Below are 16,440 nucleotides of genomic sequence, written 5' to 3'. Positions count from 1 at the left end.
ACAGCAGCAGGTTGGCCCCAGGAGGTAGAGGTGAGTCACACACAGCCTGCAAGAGGAAACTGCATTTTCTAAATTTAAAGTCCTTGTCTGATGCAATTGTGAATTTGCTTTGTTATTTTCCTGGGAAAATGTACTAAATAGAGAAAAATGACAGTGATACAAATAGGGTTTCATTGAGCCTAGAGTGTAATTATTACTCCTGTGATTTTCAGTTAGATTGTTCATGTGGATAAGCAGGAGAAACTTGGCAGAAAGGATCACGTACAAAATACTTGGAGCAGACTAAACTCTATAGTCTATTCAAAGAAGGCATGCAGTCCACTCAGAAGAGGGCTTAGCTGTCATTTCCTTGGTAATCTCAATCTCAAGCACCACGGAAGAGTTTTCTGGGACACTTAGAACATTTGTTTCTGCCTGAGCAAGACAGGCATCAAAGTACCATTACTTGAATTTAATGTAGAGAAGTTTGAATTCTATTCTCAAATTTTGTTTTGAAAGTGACATTTTACTGGGCGGTGGTGGCACACGCCTTTAATCCCAGCACTCAGGAGTCAGAGGCAGGCAGATCTCTGTGAGTTTGAGGCCAGCCTGGGCTACAGAGCAGGTTCCAGGGGAGCTGGGACTGTTATATAGAGAAACCTTATCTTGGAAAATAAAAAAAAAAGAGGAAGAAGAAAAGGAAAGTGACATTTTGAAGTCTTTCACATGATAGAAAATGTTAGACACAAATTAACATTTCTAACAAAAGAGCTGTCAATCAAGCGAGAAAAACTCTACACTAGATATGAGCATGATTGAGTCTATGTCACAAAAACTCCTAAAAATGGCTGCTAGGGAGATCCAACACTAGACTTAATATACAGGGGATCAGACTGGAACTTCTGTGGCTGCCCTGGGGCACCTTGTGAGGAAGGGTTACTGTTAGTCTGTCTTCTGGACCTGGATTCTTTGACTATGTATGCTGATGTTGGAGAAGTCAAAGAAGAAGGTTTTCTAGCTAGGTTTGGTGGTGAATTCTGTCAATCCTAGCACTCAGGAGGCTTTGGCAGTAGAGTTCAAGACCAACTTAGTCTACAATAGCATGTCCAAGGACATCTAGTTTACATAGCAAGACCCTGTCTAAAAAAACATTTAAAGTAGAATTTCTGTCATTTTTTTCATACTTTATAAATGGTGACACACAGTACAAAACTGGTATAGATAGCCTTCCAAAGTTGCTTCCAATGATCCTGCCTCTGGTTTTTAGAACTCATTTCCTGTTGTATGATCTGGAGCCAGCAAATTGTAATGATATCCCTGGGGTGATAAGGAATCACCAGACTTGGTCATAAAAGCCATCGGCTTAAGTCTTACGAGCATATCTGATGTTTCTGTTCTTTGATGGAGCCCCTTGCTCAATGTGAGCTGACAGATGGCAGAGCAGGAAATGAGGTCAGCTTTGACATATTCATAGCCAGGAGGAACATAGGCCCCGGTCCCCAGATAGAGGACCTAAATCCTGTCCCCCTCTCTCAGTAAGCTTGGAAGTGGGTAATGCCTAGTGAACTTTGAGCCCCCTGAATCCTCAGGTGACATCTGACTGCAGAGCTGAGAACAACCACACATTTGTTGCTGCATGCATCAGCATTTTGAGGGGTGGGGATGGATGACAGAGTCTTACCATGTAGCCCTGGGGAGCCTGGAACTTGCTATGTGGATCAGACTGGTATTGAACTCACAGAAAGCTACTTGCCTTTGCCTTCTGAGTGCTGAGATTTAAGGTGTGCACCACCATGCCTAGCCATCAGTGTTATCTTTTTGCTGAGTTGTATTGCCTTGAGTATAATTTAACTTCCCACCTGTTGATGGTCATTTGAGTATCCAGTTTAGGCTATTATAATTAAAAATGCTTTGAACATTCAAGTACAAGTCTTTGAGTGGACATATGTTTTCATTTCTTTTGAATAAATATGTAGGTGTAGGATTGTTGGATTTTAGGGGAACAAATGCTTAGTTTATAAAAGACTGCCAATCTGCTCTCCAAAGTGGCTGTACCATTTAGAGATGTGTGAGATTTCATGTTGCCTCACCTCCTCACTAACACTTAACATTCCAAATCTCTAATTTGGACCAATCTACAGCTAGGAAGAGGTATCTCATTGCAGATATAATGTGAATTTTTTTTCAATGACTAAGGTGGTGAGTGCCTTTTTAGGTGTTTTCTTTTAATTTCTTACTAATTAAAACTATGAGGTTATTTGCCTTCCATTTGTTGAACTGAGTAGTTACATTTGTTTTAGAAAGACGTTTTATAAATATCTTCACCCAGTCTGGGGTTTCTTTACTTATTTTTCACTTCAACCAAACTTTTGAAGGCCCAGAGTTTTTTAATCTTTATTAAATAATCCACATTATCTATTTTCCTTTATTGCTGTTCTCTTGCCTTGACATGGCCTGGAAACTTTCCTCAGTAGAAGTTGGCGTCATCTGAGGGCTCTGTGATAGTCTGAACAAGAATGGCCCCCATAGGCTCATATATTTGAATGCTTGTTCCCCATCTGGTGGAATTGTTTGGGTAGGATTAAGAGATGTGGCCTTTTTGAGGAGTGTCACTGAGGACTGGATTTGGGGTTTCAAAAACTCAGGTTATTCCCAGTACTCTTTTTCTCTGCCTCGTGGTTGTGGATTAGATATAAGCTTCGAACTACTTCTCTAGCCCCCAGTCTGCCTCGCTGCTGCCCTGCTCCCCACCATGACAGTCGTGAACTTTAGCCCTCTGGAACTGTGAGCCACAAATTAAAAACTTTCTTTTATAAAGTTCCTTCATCATGACGTTTTGTCATGGTGACATAAAAATAAGGTGGGCTCCCTTATGCACGTTCCATCTTCAAGGTCATTATCCTTGGTTCTCTGTTGCCCAATAACTTGAGAATTGCTATTGTATTATATATTATGTTCAGTTTTTTAAAGTTGTTCTAGATATGAGGAAAGAAACAGAAATTTCCATTTTTTTGTTTTGATTTGTTTTTTTGAGACAGGGTTTCTCTGCGTAGCTTTGCAGCCTGTCCTGGAACCTGTTCTGTAGACCAGGCCAGCCTCAGGGATCAGGACCACAGAGATCTGACTGCCTCTGCCTCCTGAATGCTGGGATTAAAGGCATGTGCCACCACCACTTGGCCCTTTTTTCATGTATGTATTTATTTGTGTGTTTTGCGGCACAGGGGGTTGAAGCTAGGACTCCACACATGTTATATGATTGCTGTACCATTGAATTACACTGCCAATTCATCTCCATTTAAAAAAATTGTTTTAGGGCCTATAGAGATGGTTCAGCACTCAAGAGCATTTGTTACTCTTACAGACAACCTGGATTCAGTTACCAATGCCCACATGGTGGCTTACAAACATCTGTAATTCCAGTTCTAGGGAATCTGACACCATCTTCTGAACTCCAAAGGCACCAGGCATGCATATAGTACACACACACACACACACACACACACACACACACACACACACACACACACATATATATACAGTCAAAACACCCATACACACAAAATAAAATTAATAAATATAAAAATAAAAATTTTTATATTTCTTGAATATTTGTTTTATTTTAAAAAATGTGTGTGTGTGTGTGTGTGTGTGTGTGTGTGTGTGTGTACACATCTGTGAGTACAGGTGGCTTCAAAGTCCAAAAGAAGGCCTCAGATCTGGAGCTGGAATTACAGAGGTTTTTGAGTGACTGACTTGGGTGTTGGGAACCGAACTGTGATCCTCTAGTAGAGCAGCAAGCGCCCTTAACCTCTGAGCCATCTCTATAGTCCCTAATTTATTTACTTACCTTTTATTTTTATTCATATGTATGTGACGTCTGTGTATATGCATGCCATGTATGTGCAGATGCCCTCAGGGACCAGAAGGGTGCATCCAGTTGCCTGGTGCTAAAGTTACAGGCAGTTGTAAACTGTCCAGTGTGGGTACTGAGGACCAAAATTAGGTCTTCTGAAGAAGCACTTGTAACCTCTGAGCCATCTCTCTAGCACACACACACACACACACACACACACACACACACACACACACCCTTTTTAAATTTGTGCTTTTTGAGACAGGGTCTCATGTAGCCCAGGCTGTCCTTAAATTCACTACGTAACTAAGGGTAATTCAGAACTTCTGATCCTTCTGTCTATCTCCCAAGTGCTGGGATTAAAGGTATTGTGCCCCCACACCTGGTTTATGCTGGAAATCAAATATGGGGTCTTGTGAATGCTAGGCAAACAGTCTATTAACTGAGCCAGAGATTCTACCTAACCAGTATTTCTTAAATGAAAACAATTTTATTGCCAATAATTTACATACCATAACATTGCCTTTATTTTCAACAGCCAGCTTCCCTAGGCGTAGATAATTAGGTCATTGGTGCTCCTGTCAGTCTGTCTTTTTTTTTTTTCTCTTCAGTGTTTTCAGGATTTCTCTCCCTTGGTTTGTGGCTAGGTTTCTCATTGGTACACTGTGTAAAATTGGGTCTTTCCTCTGGGTGTATTAAGGAGTTTTTATTTATCTCTTATCTCTATCTGTTTGATTATTGTGTCTTGGTGAGATGTGGTGATATATTGTGTACCCTAATAAAATTTGCCTGAAGATCAGAGAACAGAACAAGCCACTAGATTAAACATAGGTGCCAGCAGTGGTGGCACACACCTTTAATCCTAGCACTCTGGGAGGCAGAGATCTGTCTGGATCTCTGTGAGTTCAAAGCCACTCTAGACTACATGAGATTGACTCAGTCTAGGAGAGAAACAGAGCCAGGCAATGGTGGCACACGCCTTTAATCCTAGCACTTGAAATCTCATGCATTTGCTTGGAAGCACACACGCCATTAATCCCAGCACTAGAAAGGAAGTGATGGATGAGCAGAGAAAGGTATATAAGGCGTAAGGAGACAGGAATTAAAGGCCTTCTGACTGGAGAGCTTTTCAGGCTGAGGAGTCCAAGGGGTGAGACGTAGCAGTGGCTTGTTCCTTTGTCTCTCTGACCTTTCAGCATTTACCCCAATATAGGGCTCTGGGTTTTTTATTAGAAGACTGTTTAGAAATTTGAGCAACAGAGAAACATTTCCTGATTTTTTTTTTTGTTGTTGTTGTTTTTTGTTTTGGAGACAGGGTTTCTCTGTGTAGCTTTGCGCCTTTCCTGGAACTTGTTTTGGAGACCAGGCTGGCCTTGAGCTCACAGAGATCCACCTGCCTCTACCTCCCGAGTGCTGGAATTAAAGGCATGCGCCACCATTACCCTGCTCATTTCCTGATTTATTTGCCTTGATCCTTGTGAAATTCCTTGGCTATTACACTTGTCTCCCAGTTTCTCGGGTCAAATAAACATCCTGCTTTTTGCTGGTGATATGGAACTTCAGACTGACTTTGGTTTGATCTGGTCTGTTGAGGCCTGGGAGGTCAGTCCAAGTCAGCAGTCCACTGTAGAATTTATTTATTAGTAGGCTAGAGAGTATCTTGCCCCTTATGGCAACCAGGAGAAAGGATAAAGACACACAGCAAAGGGAACCTTGTTACCCCTTGGGGAAGACCTCTACAGAGTCTTCATGAACATTTGGTGCTGCCTCTTCTTAGTGAGGCAGGAGCTTCCTTTGAATGCTTTCAAAAATCATTTCAGAAGAGTCAGGACAACCAAATACTGAAGGACATCCATTGGTTGCCCACCCCACAGTCCCAGGCATTAGTCCACAAGTTAAGTCCATGGCCTAGTTGCGGTAAGCCTGTTCAACCGAGATTCACTCATTGCTAGAGGTCAGTGACCACTCTGGCACTGCTTTTCCTTTGCTCTTATTGTGAGAGACCATGTGCCTACCAACTACCAAAGTGGCACCAGATTTCACACCAATATTGACATTTTATTGACAGCTTCCAACTTTTCATGATCCCTTAATAGGGTGCTAATGCAACTGAACAGCAGGTGGAACATTCTCTATATCCCACAAATACACTCTTTTTCCTAAAGCTCGCATCATTGCACCAGCCATCTCGTGTAGAAGTAACCAACCATCTTATTAAATAAGAAACACGGAACCAATGCAAAGAAGAAAGCCAAGAGATCAAAGCTAAGAGCCTTACCCGTCTACTGCAGCTAGCCTCTTCAGCCAAGAGAGACCTACTTCCTGTGTGTTTGTCTTTATATAGACTTTCTGTTCTTCCTTCTCATTGGTTGTAAACCCAACCACATGACCGCCTCGTCACTGCCTGTTTGTACAGACCTCCAGATTTTCTATGGTTGGTATTGAGATTAAAGGCGTGTGTCTCCAATGCTGGCTGTATCCTTGACCACACAGAGATCTACCTAGCTCTGCCTACCAAGTGCTGGGATTAAAGGCGTGTGCCACGAACGCCCAGCTCTGCTATGGCTTACTATTAGCTCTGACCCCCAGGCAACTTTATTTATTAACATACAAATAAAATCACATTTCAGTACAAATAAAATATCGCCATAATCTCGTCTCAATTTGTTGACAGTAAAAGTCTGACTGATGAGTTGCCTCTGTATACAAGGCAATTCACATGCTACCCAGCAGGGCTCCTCGTTGCCCAGGGGACAGTGATTCACTAATTCATTTCCCCTACAGTCAGCTTTCTCAGACTGTTATTGGCACCAATTGTGTCAACAAGTGTCCTCCAAGTAGAGGCCATGGGATACAACGAGGGATACAAACAATTTAGTAGGTGCTCACATCTTGGGAAGATGAGGAAAAAGAATTGGGCTGTGGAAGCCTCCAATCCTTGATCCTCAACTGACATATTTAAATAGAAGGGAGAGGTGTATACCTCACAGGTTTGGCCAGCCCAACAGGGTTATCAGGGTTTTGTCCCTGGAATAAACACTTGAGGCAACTTAAAAGAGAAGACTTACTTATGTATTCATTTGTTTTTACTGTAATGGGGATTGAATTTAGGACCGTGTGCATGGAAGGCAAGCTTTCTCTGGCTGTGCTGCATCACCAGTCCTTTTTGATGCCAGATCTTGTTGAGTGGTCAAAACTACCCCTAAATTTTTATCTAGCCCAGTAAACCTTGAACTTGCTATCCTCCTGCTTCAGCCTCCTGATATTAGAAGCCTGCATCACCAAACCCAGCTGGAAAATTTTATTGATTCAACATTTCAAAAGTTTCAGTGCATAGTCAGCTGGTTCCTTTGTTTCTTGGCTGTGGTGAGACAGAGCATCATGACAAGGGTGTAGCAGAACAAAGTTGCTTACCACATGGTTGCCAGAAAGCAGAAAGGGTGACAGGAAGGGGTCGAGGCATTTATATCTTCCAGGGTGCCTCTTCCAATGACTTCCTTCCTTCAACCAACTGCCACCTGCTCGTTTTCTACCACCTCCCAATAATGCCACCAAATTGGAGGGATTAATTCATTGATTAAGTCAGAAGCCTCATGATCCAAGCACCTCTCAATGACTGGATCCATCAGCTGAGGACCAAGCCTTTGACGGGTAAGCCTTTGTGGTGGGGGGAGCTCACTTCATACTCAAACTATAGCAGTGGATATGGTTGTCTGACAATCCTGCTCATCCATTTATCAAGGGCAATGCAGGAAACGGAGGCTCAGATCACACACTCTCCCAGCTAGAGGGTGCCTATGGGCTATCTTTTCCAAGTTCTTTGGGTGTTTCAGCATAGCAATCGAGAAACAAACTAGGACATAAGCTTCCATAGACGACGCTCCAGACTTATAGAACACCTGGGTTCAATCTCCAGCACACACACCCACACACACCTATAAGGGACTGATACAGTATTGCAATGGTATTCCTCAAGTTTACAATTCGAGAGGGCAAGTATCTGTCTGCAGTACACAGAATGCAAAGGCCTCTGTACTTTTGAGGATTTCTTGAAGCTGAAGGTTCTCCATCTCCAAGATAAAACTAAGGGATTACTAGTCATCCCTGTAACCCCGATGTCTTGTCCCGTCCTGTCCTGTCCACCGTTGAGTCCACCTTGGGCCCGGATTAGCGGCAATGACCAAACACAACCCCAAAGGGCCCTGTGGGTCACACAGAGGAATCAGATGTCACCACCTAGAGGGCAGGACGCTGTCTGCACAGGACCTTAGGAGAGTCGGGATTCAGATCCGAAGCAAACAAGCACGCTGTGCCAGTCTTTCATTTATTAAAAGGGACGCAGGAGATTCCAACTTTCATGTAAACGTCCCTTTATTTTTAAGGTAGGAGCTGACCCAAGCTGCAACTGGCTTTAGCCAAGTCATCAAGTACTTGCCCCAGTCTCCAGGAGAATTAATTGTCTGGGCAACCGTCAGTTTCGACCCAGCCTTCAGAACAGCCAGCACAGCTGCACTACGCCTGCGCGCTGGCTCTTTTGGAGCAAGCTCCGCCCTGCCTGCCAACACAACGCAGCCTTCCGTTGCCATGGAGCTGCGGGCTCAAACTACGCAGCCTCAGATCCACGGTGGCCGAGAGGCAGTCGGCCGTTAAGGGGACATCGTAAAGGGGGACATTTCTGAGGCCTGGTGCCAAGATACTGTTTCTCCGGGGCCACTGCTGAGGAAGTCAGCGAGGAGCTGTTCCCGGGTGGAGGGACCCTTCTGCGGGACCACTGCCTAGGGGTCATTTGGGAGGGGCTATTGCTAAGGGGCCGTCTTCAGGGACCATTCTTTAGGAGCTGTTGCTGAGGAACCACTACGGAGGAGCCGTTCCTGAGGGGTTTGGGCAACGGTCCATTCCTGGGGGACCTTTGCTGAAGTCTCATCGCTGAAGGACGTTCCTGGACTGGCCAGAGAGGTGGGTACTGATGATGCGTTCTGCCGGAGGCTGCCCTGAGGATGTGCTGGACATGGGTGGCTGACTTCTCTGTGTGGCTGCATGGTTGTGAGCCACGTGGTTACCGCAGTTTATGAAGAGGCAGAGTCAAACTTTGCTGGAGAGGACCAGGCACCAGTCTTTGGGAGATGCGAGTAAGATTCACATCCTAGCTGGGCAGTCGTCGCGCACGCCTTTAATCACAGCACTCAGGAGACAGAGACAGGAGGATCTCTGTAAGTTCGAGGCCAGCCTGGTCTACAAAGAGAGTTCCAGAACAGCCAGGGCTACACAAAAACCGGTCTCGAAAAAACCAACAACAACAACAAAAATTCACATCCATAAAGAACCCTTCGTTGGAAGTGGATAGGACTCCTTAGCTTGGTTTCCCATAAAATAATTTCTTTATGCAAGTAAAGATGTTTAGCAAAATACTCCCTGAATGTCTACTGTAGGCCAGGTACTGGTACTGAGCTAGGTAATGAGTTGGACTGCTTAGGTACTCACTCGTGGATATTCTCTTCATACAAATGATGCCTAATTTCTTGTGTGCAATGTGAGAACTGACTGTCAAGCAAATATCAAAAGCCCGGCCAAGCCAATAAATAGAATCTCACCCCAATCCACAGCACAGTGCCTCTCCTCGTTAACTATGCACAGACCTGTGATCCTCAGTTCATCTTTGCTTATAGTTAGATTAGAAATTTACTCTTGAACAGTAGTTTCTGTTGATTGGTTGGTTGGCTTTTCAAGGCAGGGTTTCTCTGTGTAGCCCTGGCTGTCCTGGAACTCAGAGATCCACCTGCCTCTGCCTCTCAAGTGCAGGGATCAAAGGCATGGGCCACCACCACTTAGCCTGGAGCCCTGTCTTAAAGACAAACATGAACTTCTGGCTTCAAGACTGACAGAATACATTTCTGTGATGTAAAGCATGCAGATTGGGGTGTTTTGTTATGGCAACCCTGGAAAACTAATGTGAGAAGTAAGAGTTTCTGCAGTCTTCTCTAAGGAGAGGGTGTCCCTCTCAGAAGAAAGCCTATTGCTTCAGAAGGTAAGGTAGGCAACACAGTGTCTCCAGAGACACCCAATGTCCCAATCCTCTGAACCAGTAAAAACATGATGTCCTATGAATCAGAGGAACTGAGGTAGTTCATCAAGCTGCCTTTGAGATGAAAGAGTCATCCTGGGTCATCTCAGTGGGCCCCATGAATGCAGTTACACTAAAAGGTCATGTAAGTGGAAGAGGGAGGCAGGAGAGAGAACAGCACAGGTGACCCTGCTGACACTGCAGCTCTGAACGTGTTAGAATGAGGACTGGGGGCCAGTGAGTGACGGTGGCTGTAGACAGACAGGGAAAAGGCAAGAAAGTAGACGCACTCTCTGACTTCCTAGAAGGGTCATCTCTGCATTGGCTCTGTGGTTCTTATTTAACAAGACTGTTCATCTACAACACGGCCCTGCTGCTCCAGAACAACCTCGTTCTGATTTATGAGGACTGGCCTCAAAGTGCTGTGAGGCGGAAAGAAGAGAAAGGCAACCTAGGGTTATACCAAGTGCAGTTTACTATCGGAGTTGGGGGTCGGGGGACGGGAGGAGCTTACAAGTGTGGGCCTGAATGGCAGCAGGCAAGATGGAAACTTGCAACCTAGAGCAAAAATTTTGGGGCAAAAAGAGGAGCGTATTTGTGGACTAGAACAAAAGCAAACCCATTCTTTCGGAAATATGCCTGTTTAATCTTAAGATAACATCAAAACTGGATATGACAACATACTATTATAATTCCAGCTTTCAGGAGGCTGAGACAGGAGGATTGTGAATTCAAGACTGTGGTGGTATTTTACTTGTACTGAAATGTGATTTTAATTGTATGTTAATAAATAAAGTTGCCTGGGGGTCAGAGCTATTAGAGCCATAGCAAGTGCGTGGCGTCGGTGGCACACGCCTTTAAGGACCTGGAGGGCGGTACATACAGGCAGTGACGAGGCAGTCACATGTTTGGGTTTACAACCACTGAGAAGGCAGAACAGCTAGAGTATATAAAGACATACACACAGGAAATAGGTCCCTTTTCAGAGAGCTCTCTTGGCTGAAGAGGATCCCTGAATCAGGAAGGGTGAGGCTCCAACGTGGTGGCAAGAGTTTCCACCTAAAAACTGAGAAAAAAGATTCTAAAACGGAGCTAAAAACAGCTTCCTAATTGTCTCTCTCAAATGAGCGACAGCTGCCGGTTTGAGCTACTTGTGGGTTCCTAGCGTGCGCGCTCGACCTGCAGTATGGCGGGAATGAGGCCTCTGCAAGTGGCACATTAAGCTGTGTGGTGGATTTAGCCTTTGCTAGTACAAAAAAAAAAAAAAAGAGGTTTCTGGGCTACACGCTGCTTTGATGGAAGCATAGACCCACTATTTCTGAGAGTTGATGGCTCCCAGAGCTGGCAGAAAACGTATCACCGCCATGTTGGGAACTGAAGTGGGCGGAGCCAGCAGCGCCAGCCCCGTTTCAGGCTTAGAAGGCTGCAGTTCAAAGCAATAGGCTCAAGCTAATATAAAAAAATAAGCCACGTAAAAATGGCTACCACACAAAGAATCTGGATTATGTTCTCTTTGATATTCGTAACTAAAGAAAAACATTTGATTACAAAAGCTGTTGAGTTATGCCAAAATGTATATTTTAAAGGTACCTTGACTTCAAAATTTAGATGTAAGGATGTGTTGCTTCGGAAAGGAGGCTCTGCTTTTGTTTCCACAGAAAGTCAGAGGCTATGGATTTGTTCCAGATTAAGACACATCAGGTTTGACCAGCCAAGACCACCTGAAAGGTCTCCGATGACACCATGGCCCAGATGATCCAACATCCAGAACCATTTCAAGGCAACTGGCTCAGACAATACACCCTCATGGACTACTCCATAACCCTAAAATATTCTTTGTGTCCCCATAAGATACAGCGCCCCCCTCCAGCAGGAAGTAGTAAGAGAAGCTACGCCCAAATTCCCAAATATACCAAGCTGACTTTGGAGATGTGTAAAGGTTAAAACCTTCCTTTTTAAGAAAAGAAAAGGGGAAGTGCTGTGGGATGGTCTGTATGTCAAATGTGTTGCTGATTGGTCAATGAATAAATCACTGATTGGTCAGTGGCCAGGCAGGAAGTATAGGCGGGACTAACAGAGAGGAGAATTGAGAGAACAGGAAGCTGGGTGAGGGAGACACTGCCAGCCGCCATCAGGACAAGGAAGATGTAAAGTACCGGTAAGCCACAAGCCACATGGCAAGGTATAGATTAATAGAAATGGATTAATTTAAGCTGTAAGAACAGTTAGCAAGAAGCCTGCCACGGCCATACAGTTTGTAACCAATATAAGTCTCTGTGTTTATTTGGTTGGGTCTGAATGGCTGTGGGACTGGTGGGTGTCAGAGATTTGTCCTGACTGTGGGCCAGGCAGGAAAACTCAAGCTACACAAGACTGTAATGAGGTGCTGCCACAAAAAAAGGAGACAGTAAATTGCAGAGTCAGGGAGATCTCTGAAGCCAGAATCTGCTGTAAAGTCCCACATAATACTCTAATGATCTTATCTATTTATGATTTGTTGAGAAAAAACAGCTAGGGCTAATTGGAGGACATCATGATAATTTTGACTTAAAATGACAGTGGTTGGGCTGGAGAGATGGCTCAGAGGTTAATAACACTGGCTGCTCTTCCAGAGGTCCTAACTTCAATTCCCAGCAACCACATGGTGGCTCACAACCATCTGTAATGAGATCTGGTGCCCTCTTCTGGAGTGCAGGCAAACATGCAGGCAGAACACTGAATACATGATAAATACATAAATCTTAAAAAAAAAAAAAAAAAAAAAAAAAGATGTCAAGCTGACTCCAGTCACACCTGTTGACATCGTGGCCTTAGATCACTGAGCCTCAGTTCCCTGGCCTCTAGAGCATGGGTCTCAATCCTTCAGTACAATTCTTCATGTTGTGGTGACCCCCTGTGATGATCTGAAAGAAAACGGCCCCCTAAGGGAGTGGCACTAATGGGAGGTGTGGCCTTGTTGGAGGAAGTGTGTCACTGTGGAGGCAGGCTTTGAGGTCTCATATATGCTCAAGCCATGCTCAGTGAGACAGTTCACTTCTTGTGCCTGCAAGATGTGGCGTACTCAGCTCCAGCACCATGTCTGCCTGCATGCCTCCTTGTTCCACCATGATGATGATAATGGACTGACTGAACCTCCGAACTGTAAGCAAGCCACCACAATTAAATGTTTCCTTTATAAGAGTTACTGTGGTCATGGTGTCTTTTCACAGCAATAGAAACCCTAAGACACCCCCAACCATAAAATTATTTCATTGCTAATTCATAACTATAACTTTGCTACTGTTAATAAATTTTAATGTAGATATCTGATATGCAACCCCTAAGGGGGTCGAGGCCCACAGGTTGAGAACTGCTGCTCTAGAATAATGAAATGAATTTGTGCTGTTTTTAGCTAACAAGTATATAGTAATTTATTTTTTTTTAAAAAGTGGGGAAAGCAAAGGGTTTGTTCTTTTTTTTCCTGTATGATGCCTAGCTCCTAATGTCTAATGCCAAAGCTCCACCTCCCATTTCACTGTTGTCATATCAGCCTTTTCACTGTTTCATGTCCTTACGAGCACCTGCTAGATCTTTATGTTCCCAAGTCTGATGACTATGTAATGATAGCTCACTGTAACTTTGCAGTTCCCTTATTACAGATGATGTTGAACTACTTTTCTTAAGTTATGATCATGAGGTAGTTTATCATCCAAAAGAGGACTCTATTGATAATACTAGAAGAACAGATGTACAGCCGGGTATGCTGATGAACTGGATATATGGCTGCCGCATGTATTGGCTGAATGTCTCTTATTATAAAGCTCCTGATAATAAAGCTTTTGCCTGTGTTTCTTCTGGGGAGTGTATTCTGCATAAACTCAGCAGGTCCTTTTCATGGTCTTGATGGTAAACCTTTTAAATTGTGGATTGTTATATCTTCTACCCCATAGCGTTTCTCTGAGTCTCCTTAGGATGTCATCTGATCAGAAGTGTTAAATTCAAATGTAGGTGACTCTATCAGCATTTTCTCTCATGGCTAATGTCTTTGGTGCCTTATTTAGAAACCTTGAGGTCATGACTCCCCCTTGGCCACTGCAGTGGTTTCACTTTTCACATATGAGCTTTTAATCCACATGGAGATGATTTTCCAGGAAAGGGTCCAGCTTCTCAACATGCCCACTGAAAAACACCCAGTCCTGCTTGCTGGTGAGCAATCAGATTTTGTACTAAGTGGTATCGATATTTAGCAACCAATTTCTAGACTCCTTATCCTATTCTACAGGTCTGTTTCTGTTTGCCATGCATTGTTCTAATTTTATAACTTCATAATAAGTCTTAACATTGGTAGGACACGCCTCCCTTATGCTCCTTCAACACTATTGTCCTTTGTTCTTCTACTTATATTTTAAAATGCACTGGGCAAGTTTCTGATTTGTTTTTCTCAGTTGTATGCACATATGTACCTGCACATGTGCACAGCCCTGCTGAGACTTGGATGCAGTTCAGTGACTCTAAAATTGACTTATCGACTATAGGAAGTCTCCAGTGGCTAAACCTGAGTCTGTTTATTTATATTTTATTCTTTTTGCAATTTTTTTCTTATAGAAAAATTCCATAATCATAAAAATAAAGAGAAAGAGGCTGGGGAGATGGTTGAACTGTTAAGGGCATTTGTGGCTCTTGCAGAGAACTGAAGTTTAATTCCTGGTGCCAATATTGGGTCATTTACAACCACCTGTAACTGTAGTTCCAGGAGATCTGAAACCTTCTTCTGTCCTTTGCAGGCATCTTCGAGTTCACACACCACCACCACCACCACCACCACCACCAATAATAATAATAATAAATAATAAATCTGGGAAAAATTAAAACAAATAGGGGGAAGGATAATATGAACCTTAGATTCCAATCACAGCATATTAGTGCTGTGTACCCTGTTCCTATTTGGGCTAACACATTGTAAAGACAGCCAGGCATACTCCCATCCCTCTTGGAAAGCCTTAGGATGTACTTCTGCACGTTTAGCCAACCCATAAAATCAAATCAACTCCAACAAAACAGTCATTTTTAAATAAAATCCAATACCTGTTACTAATTTTCAGGAATTATCTCAAAAATTTCTTTTAGGGTTGTCTGCTTGAGTCAGGAGCCACACAGTATTCATAGGACAGGTGGCTGACTTGTCCCTCAAGGTCTTTTGACTTTTCTTCTTACTCTGATGTTCATTTGTTAAAGAAATTGGGTCATTTGTTCCATTTTTAAATTTTTAGTACATTTTGAAAATGTTGTATATGTGACACAGCACGTGTGTGGTCAGTTGTCTCCTACCAAGTGGGTGCTAGGGATTAAACCAAGGTCGTCGGGCTTGGTGGCAAGCCCTTACCTGCTGAGCCATCCTATCCTACCAAATCGTGCATGTTAAGTATATGTGTGAACAGACAGGTCTACTCACCACTTCCTTATCTTTTTTGCAACATGAATTATAACTCTTTTGACCTTTTAAAATTGCAGTTTTGTCTTGATATTTAGGACCTCTATATTCTAGATACAGACTTTTGTCAAATATCTCTGCTATAAATAATTTTTAGTCTGTATCTTATATATTTCCTCAATGTGTTTGTATAAGGAAAATTATTACCTTTTGTATTTTTGAGTCTTGTTATGTAGCAACTGCTGGTCTCAAACATCTTCTTTCCTCACTTCTTAAATAATGAAACCACAGGTGTATATCACTGCACTCTTAGTTCTTATAAATGTTAAGGATTTAAAAACCTATAATATTGTTGATACCTATTTTATAATAATTTTTTGCAGTTAATTTCTGTCTCCCAGTATGGAAGAACCTACTACCCTGCTTTCCGATGAGGACCTGGTGGACAGCCTCCCTGCCATAGACGATGGTAACAGAGGCCTTTTCCAAAATCAGACCAGTTGCAGCATAGAAGACAGTATGCTTCTTGATTGCCCTTTACTCCAGGGAAAGTACAGAAAGTGCATCTACTAAATCGTTTATTTCTCAAACAGGGAGTTCTGCTCTTGTCTTTAGTTGACAAATAATAAATAATGGCTGAGAATCTGAATGTGGCAATCCATATTATTCTATTTTCCAAGTCACCATTAATAAATGGACGCCATTTTTAATTTTAATCCTTTGAATGTGACCTATTTTTCGTTTTTCTGGAATATTTTAGAATTTCTTTTAAAAATTTCTGATGATCCAAACTTTTCTGAGATATCCTTGATTTTGTGTCCCTCCTAGCCTACAGACTTGATCCCATGGCCCTGTTTTCTGGGTCTGTGCGGACCCTGTCCCTTCTCCACCCTGTCCCTGACCTTTCTTCCTCTTGGGTTTGTGTGGTCCTCTCACTGGTCTTCCCTCTTCCATCCTCCTTGTGGTGGTAGGCTCCAGCCTTTTACACATTCTTTTCAGTAATTTTTACAGACGTATTTTGATGATGCGGAGATAAACCCATAGTTCTCTATGTTTTTTTTTTCTTTTTCTTTCTTTTTTTGTTTTTGTTTTTGTTTTTCGAGACAGGGTTTCTCTGTGTTGTCCTGGATCTCGCTC

At 43.1% G+C, this 16,440-nt stretch overlaps 1 protein-coding gene across 32 annotated transcripts in view; it reads left to right on the top strand.

Annotated features, from left to right (window-relative positions):
• Positions 1-16,440, top strand: part of Cfap74 (cilia and flagella associated protein 74) — a 145,615-nt gene that overhangs the window by 3,615 nt on the left and 125,560 nt on the right. For 8 of the 32 annotated variants that reach the window (XM_052715509.1, XM_052715507.1, XM_052715512.1 and 5 more), the window contains exons 1-2: positions 3,641-8,788; positions 15,687-15,772. In XM_052715509.1, the coding sequence (XP_052571469.1) occupies positions 15,706-15,772 (67 nt within the window). In that variant the 5' untranslated portion in view covers positions 3,641-8,788; positions 15,687-15,705. Of the gene's footprint in view, positions 1-3,636; positions 8,789-12,666; positions 14,079-15,686; positions 15,773-16,440 lie in introns of those variants that run through there. The other 24 variants (XR_008213564.1, XM_052715516.1, XM_052715514.1 and 21 more) reach the window with 11 other exon arrangements.

The sequence above is a fragment of the Peromyscus californicus genome, unplaced genomic scaffold (genome assembly GCF_007827085.1).
Source record: "Peromyscus californicus insignis strain IS unplaced genomic scaffold, ASM782708v3 Scaffold_5__1_contigs__length_169319896, whole genome shotgun sequence".
Classification (NCBI taxonomy): domain Eukaryota; kingdom Metazoa; phylum Chordata; class Mammalia; order Rodentia; family Cricetidae; genus Peromyscus; species Peromyscus californicus.
This window is presented reverse-complemented; position numbering and strand designations above follow the sequence as displayed.